Source organism: Coregonus lavaretus, assembly GCF_964263955.1.
Source record: "Coregonus lavaretus genome assembly, chromosome: 16".
Taxonomy (NCBI): domain Eukaryota; kingdom Metazoa; phylum Chordata; class Actinopteri; order Salmoniformes; family Salmonidae; genus Coregonus; species Coregonus lavaretus.
Genome location: NC_140003.1, coordinates 37,886,949 through 37,894,334, shown reverse-complemented (window position 1 = coordinate 37,894,334; position 7,386 = coordinate 37,886,949). Strand labels below are relative to the sequence as shown.

Genomic DNA, 7,386 nt, shown 5'->3' with positions numbered 1-7,386 from the left:
CACTGCATTACAATGGATCAATATTTACATGTTCAGAGTGTTATGTTCTTCCCTCAACAACCACGGGCTGAGATATGACGTTAAATGCAAAGGTAATACTCTATTATGTCTTATGTGCTACCTAAAGAACAGGTATCCTGGAGAGCATTGCATTTTGTATGTCATCATTTCAGGTAACAAATATGATTCTAAATGGAGGGAGGCGGGTCTTCTCCGAAAGGAAGACATCCAATGAGCAGAGGATCTGCCCACAGCCACCACACTCATTCCAGCAGAGCTCACCCAATCGAGAGAAGGCACTGACAAAGGAGGAAGAGCAGGGCAGGACAAGAGCAAAGACCCTCCGGTGCTTACAAGTTAAGGATAGGGTACCTTGTTTTTCGCAGCATACAGCTGAGAGTCTCATACAGGTCTATGTGGACACGCTCTCTCTGCGTGTATCAAGGGTGCTCTCTCTGCATGTATCAAGGGCGATCTCTCTGCATGTATCAAGGGCGATCTCTCTGCATGTATCAAGGGCGATCTCTCTGCATGTATCAAGGGCGATCTCTCTGCATGTATCAAGGGCGATCTCTCTGCATGTATCATGGGCGATCTCTCTGCATGTATCAAGGGCGCTCTCGCTGCGTGTATCCAGGGCACTGTGGAAGACACACACATTCACATACACACACACACACACACTGATTAGACTGGGCAGTGTGGGTACTGGGCAGCAGACACTCTAACTGTGAGTGCCATGCTTTCCAAGCAACTAAATACAGTACCTCACACACAGACTAGACACACAGTCGCCCATGATCACACTAACACTAATATGACTGCAAAATCACCACGCAATGCCAACTCATGCAAGCCAACACCTCACACACTTATTTTCTCTCACACAGACATACGCTGCCAGTCAAAGTGACACCAAACAGAGTGACTGTCTGTCTCCACTAATGTGGCCTGTCTCTCTGGGACAGACATACTGTAGCTCGTTAGATGTTTCTGGGAGTAAAATATCTCCAAGATCTCAAGTTAAAGCAGACAGAATGAATTGAGCCACACTCACGTTTGATGCTGACGCACAAAGTCTGCAAACTGCCGGTCCTTCGCGTAGAGCTCTATGATGCGTATCCTGTCCTGGATTTCCTGTGGAAGAAGAGTGGGTGGGGTTAACAGGGTGAGAAATGTTACATGACAGACAGACGTTGTGTCCAATCGGTTGGTCTATATCCAGATTGTACAGATTAGATTAAGGAAGGCAATGATATACAGTGGGGGAAAAAAGTATTTAGTCAGCCACCAATTGTGCAAGTTCTCCCACATAAAAAGATGAGAGAGGCCTGTAATTTTCATCATAGGTACACGTCAACTATGACAGACAAAATGAGGAAAAAATATCCAGAAAATCACATTGTAGGATTATTAATGAATTTATTTGCAAATTATGGTGGAAAATAAGTATTTGGTCAATAACAAAAGTTTCTCAATACTTTGTTATATACCCTTTGTTGGCAATGACACAGGTCAAACGTTTTCTGTAAGTCTTCACAAGGTTTTCACACACTGTTGCTGGTATTTTGGCCCATTCCTCCATGCAGATCTCCTCTAGAGCAGTGATGTTTTGGGGCTGTCGCTGGGCAACACAGACTTTCAACTCCCTCCAAAGATTTTCTATGGGGTTGAGATCTGGAGACTGGCTAGGCCACTCCAGGACCTTGAAATGCTTCTTACGAAGCCACTCCTTCTTTGCCCGGGCGGTGTGTTTGGGATCATTGTCATGCTGAAAGACCCAGCCACGTTTCATCTTCAATGCCCTTGCTGATGGAAGGAGGTTTTCACTCAGAATCTCACGATACATAGCCCCATTCATTCTTTCCTTTACACGGATCAGTCGTCCTGGTCCCTTTGCAGAAAAACAGCCCCAAAGCATGATGTTTCCACCCCCATGCTTCACAGTAGGTATGGTGTTCTTTGGATGCAACTCAGCATTCTTTGTCCTCCAAACACGACGAGTTGAGTTTTTACCAAAAATATATATTTTGGTTTCATCTGACCATATGACATTCTCCCAATCCTCTTCTGGATCATCCAAATGCACTCTAGCAAACTTCAGACGGGCCTGGACATGTACTGGCTTAAGCAGGGGGACATGTACTGGCTTAAGCAGGGGGACACTGCAGGATTTGAGTCCCTGGCGGCGTAGTGTGTTACTGATGGTAGGCTTTGTTACTTTGGTCCCAGCTCTCTGCAGGTCATTCACTAGGTCCCCCCGTGTGGTTCTGGGATTTTTGCTCACCGTTCTTGTGATCATTTTGACCCCACGGGGTGAGATCTTGCGTGGAGCCCCAGATCGAGGGAGATTATCAGTGGTCTTGTATGTCTTCCATTTCCTAATAATTGCTCCCACAGTTGATTTCTTCAAACCAAGCTGCTTACCTATTGCAGATTCAGTCTTCCCAGCCTGGTGCAGGTCTACAATTTTGTTTCTGGTGTCCTTTGACAGCTCTTTGGTCTTGGCCATAGTGGAGTTTGGAGTGTGACTGTTTGAGGTTGTGGACAGGTGTCTTTTAGACTGATAACAAGTTCAAACAGGTGCCATTAATACAGGTAACGAGTGGAGGACAGAGGAGCCTCTTAAAGAAGAAGTTACAGGTCTGTGAGAGCCAGAAATCTTGCTTGTTTGTAGGTGACCAAATACTTATTTTCTACCATAATTTGCAAATAAATTCATAAAAAATCCTACAATGTGATTTTCAGATTTTTTTTTCTCAATTTGTCTGTCATAGTTGACGTGTACCTATGATGAAAATTACAGGCCTCTCTCATCTTTTTAAGTGGGAGAACTTGCACAATTGGTGGCTGACTAAATACTTTTTTTCCCCACTGTACATGAGATAAGTATGGGACGGGATCCCAAACTTTGGCTTTCACCTTCCCTCCACCCCACCAGCCTACACACACACAGACACACACAGAAACACAGACACACACACACAGACACACACACACACAGACACACACACAGACACACACACAGACACAGACACACACAGACACACAGACACACAGACACACACAGACACACACAGACACAGACACACACACACACACACACACACACAGACACACAAACAGACACTCACACAGACACACACACAGACACACACACAGACACACACACAGACAGACATAGACACACCTCCTTGGTCAGTTCGCTGTTCTCGTAGATGTGGCGTATCTCCTCGCTGCTGAAGTCTGTGGAGGCCTCTGCACTGGTGCTGCTGTAGACCGGGGCCTCTGGGTAGCGGCGGTAGTAGTGGCTGTAGCCCATCGTAGCCTCACTCTCATACATGGGGTTGTACTTAGTGGCCCTCTCTAGAGACGGGATACTCTCCCCTCGCCTGGGGGGCCAGACAGCCACAGAGAGAGAGACAGAGAGAGAGACAGAGAGAGCGACAGAGAGAGCGACAGAGAGAGAGAGACAGAGAGAGAGCTAAGCTTAGTCTACTAAAAGGAGCAGGAGACAGACAAGTCTTCTGATATAATCATGTCTGACCCAGGCTTGAATATTGGATATCCTCTTACAGTAAATATTCAGACAGGTTCAATCTGTAGTGGTATTTACTACTAACATAACTCCTCTAAAGCCGCTATATTGTACTGTAGTGTAATGTAGAGGCTATGGCTGTTCCTGACAGGATTAGAGACACCTACACTTTGTTCAGCTACTAACACACATTGTTTTTCTTTTTTTGTCATTATCCAGAGTGACTTACAACAGTGACTGCATACAATTTCGTAATTTTTTTGTACTGGTCCCCCATGGGAATCGAACCCACAACCCAGGCATTGGAAGCGCCATGCTTTACCAACTGAGCCACACAGGACCTCCACACACACGTACTCTGTACACACATGTACTGTACACAAACACACCTCTTAGTACTAGTATGACTGGATTGCAGTCCCTATCCAACAGGTGAGAAAATGTACCATCCCATTGCGAGGCTATGTCAAAGCAGGAGTGGTGTGTGTTGACTCTCACCGTATGGGGTCCTCTGTCTCATCCTTATCATACTGATCCCGTAGTGTCCTTGCCAGGAAAAAGATCACACCGGAAGCCACCAATAGGAAACCTGCTACGGAGGCAATCGCTATTCCGACCACCAGCGGTTCTGACACGTACTCCTCACAGTGTTCTCCACGGTACCACCAGTTCTCCCCTACACGACATCTAGAACCACAAAGAAGAACAGTCAGTGCCACTTACACACACACACCTAGAACACTCCCAATACTCAACTAAACACACACACACACACACACACACACACCTAGAACACTCCCAATAATCAACTAAACACACACACACACACACCTAGAACACTCCAATACTCAACTAAACACACACACACACACACCTAGAACACTCCCAATACTCAACTAAACACACACACACAACACTCCCAATACTCAAGTAAACACACACACACACACACACACACACACACACACACACACACCTAGAACACTCCCAATACTCAACTAAACACACACACACACCTAGAACACTCCCAATACTCAACTAAACACACACACACACACCTAGAACACTCCCAATACTCAACTAAACACACAAACACACCTAGAACACTCCCAATACTCAACTAAACACACACACACCTAGAACACTCCCAATACTCAACTAAACACACACACACCTAGAACACTCCCAATACTCAACTAAACACACACACACACACCTAGAACACTCCCAATACTCAACTAAACACACACACACACACACACACACCTAGAACACTCCCAGTACTCAACTAAACACACACACACACACACCTAGAACACTCCCAAAACCCAACTAAATGACAGCTAGAATAGTAAGAATGATCTGTTAGAGCAACACAATAACACATACAGTGAGGGAAAAAAGTATTTGATCCCCTGCTGATTTTGTATGTTTGCCCACTGACAAAGAAATGATCAGTCTATAATTTTAATGGTAGGTTTATTTGAACAGTGAGAGACAGAATAACAACAAAGAAATCCAGAAAAACACGTCTAAAATGTTATAAATTGATTTATATTTTAATGAGGGAAATAAGTATTTGAACCCTCTCAATCAGAAAGATTTCTGGCTCCCAGGTGTCTTTTATACAGGTAACGAGTTGAGATTAGGAGCACACACTTAAAGGGAGTGCTCCTAATCTCAGCTTGTTACCTGTATAAAGACACCTGTCCACAGAAGCAATCAATCAATCAGATTCCAAACTCTCCATCATGGCCAAGACCAAAGAGCTCTCCAAGGATGTCAGGGACAAGATTATAGACCTACACAAGGCTGGAATGGTCTACAAGACCATCGCCAAGCAGCTTGGTGAGAAGGTGACAACAGTTGGTGCGATTATTCGCAAATGGAGGAAACACAAAATAACTGTAAATCTCCCTCGGCCTGGGGCTCCATGCAAGATCTCACCTCGTGGAGTTGCAATGATCATGAGAACGGTGAGGAATCAGCCCAGAACTACACGGGAGGATCTTGTCAATGATCTCAAGGCAGCTGGGACCATAGTCACCAATAAAACAATTGGTAACACAGTACGCCGTGAAGGACTGAAATCCTGCAGCGCCCGCAAGGTCCCCCTGCTCAAGAAAGCACATATACAGGCCCGTCTGAAGTTTGCCAACGAACATCTGAATGATTCAGAGGAGAACTGGGTGAAAGTGTTGTGGTCAGATGAGACCAAAATTGAGCTCTTTGGCATCAACTCAACTCGCCGTGTTTAGAGGAGGAGGAATGCTGCCTATGACCCCAAGAACACCATCCCCACCGTCAAACATGGAGGTGGAAACATTATGCTTTGGGGGTGTTTTTCTGCTAAGGGGACAGGACAACTTCACCGCATCAAAGGGACGATGGACGGGGCCATGTACCGTCAAATCTTGGGTGAGAACCTCCTTCCCACAGCCAGGGCATTGAAAATGGGTCGTGGATGGGTATTCCAGCATGACAATGACCCAAAACACACGGCCAAGGCAACATAGGAGTGGCTCAAGAAGAGGCATATTAAGGTCTTGGAGTGGCCTAGCCAGTATCCAGACCTTAATCCCATCGAAAATATGTGGAGGGAGCTGAAGGTTTGAGTTGCCAAGCGTCAGCCTCGAAACCTTAATGACTTGGAGAAGATCTGCAAAGAGGAGTGGGACAAAATCCCTCCTGAGATGTGTGCAAACCTGGTGACCAACAACAAGAAACGTCTGACCTCTGTGATTGCCAACAAGGGTTTTGCCACCAAGTACTAAGTCATGTTTTGCAGAGGGGTCAAATACTTATTTCCCTCATTAAAATGCAAATTGATTTATAACATTTTTGACATGCGTTTTCCTGGATTTTTGTGTTGTTATTCTGTCTCTCACTGTTAAAATAAACCTACCATTAAAATTATAGACTGATCATGTCTTTGTCAGTGGGCAAACGTACAAAATCAGCAGGGGATCAAATACTTTTTTCCCTCACTGTATATATACACACACACACACACTCACTCTGGAGGCGATCAATACTCCCCCCCCCCCCCCCCCCCCCCCCCCCACACACACACACACACACACACACTCACTCTGGAGGCGATCAATACTCCCCCCCCCCCCCCACACACACACACACACACACACCGACCTGCAGATGGCCCCTTGTCCAGGTATGATGTCACACTTCCCGTCGTTCAAACAGAAGTCTGTCTGCAGGTCACAGATGCTCTGACAGGGCAGTCCGTCCACGCTGAAGTATCCAGCATTACACACACATTCCGCCTCGCCAGACCAGCGGTTCACAGAACACTGGGCAAACTCGTTACATGCCTGGAACTTACACTGGTTCGCCTGGTCACCTGGCAACAACACACAGGAAGTGTTAGGGCAGATACAGTCAACTCCTGATAAGTGCACATTGTCCAGTTCACCAGTTCCAATTCAAATACATTGTTTTGAATTGCTCTGGATATTTATGGTAAGTTTAGTCCTGAGTCATAGCGTACAGTATATCCTGCATAGTTTCTCCTTGCATTAGAAGAGGGGGATATTACAATTAGTAGATGTAAAAGGTTATTAATAAGAATAGAATAGAATCCTAGAAATGTAATGTTGGGATATAATCATAATAAGGCTTAGCTATTTTTGTTGTGATTGGCTCAGACAGATTATGACGGCTCATCTGTCATGATGAGACATGAACAGAGGGGCGAGTGAGTCATCAGTCTGATATTATCTAAGGCCTCATATGATCCCCATACTGTCACACACACAAACAAACACTGTCACATACAGTCACGCTAGTCTCTGAGCCTCTAGGAGAGAGGAAGAGATTACACACATACA

At 45.5% G+C, this 7,386-nt stretch overlaps 1 protein-coding gene across 1 annotated transcript in view; it reads right to left on the bottom strand.

The window, feature by feature from the left end:
- Positions 1-412: 412 nt before the first annotated feature.
- LOC311143836 (interphotoreceptor matrix proteoglycan 2-like) overlaps positions 413-7,386 on the bottom strand; it is a gene marked incomplete at both ends in the record, with an annotated part of 58,512 nt that continues 51,538 nt past the window's right edge. Inside the window, 5 exons of the mRNA XM_084179718.1 lie at positions 413-449; positions 1,058-1,137; positions 3,191-3,392; positions 4,037-4,225; positions 6,689-6,899. Coding sequence (XP_084035844.1) covers positions 413-449; positions 1,058-1,137; positions 3,191-3,392; positions 4,037-4,225; positions 6,689-6,899 — 719 coding nt within the window. The remainder of the gene's footprint in view (positions 450-1,057; positions 1,138-3,190; positions 3,393-4,036; positions 4,226-6,688; positions 6,900-7,386) is intronic.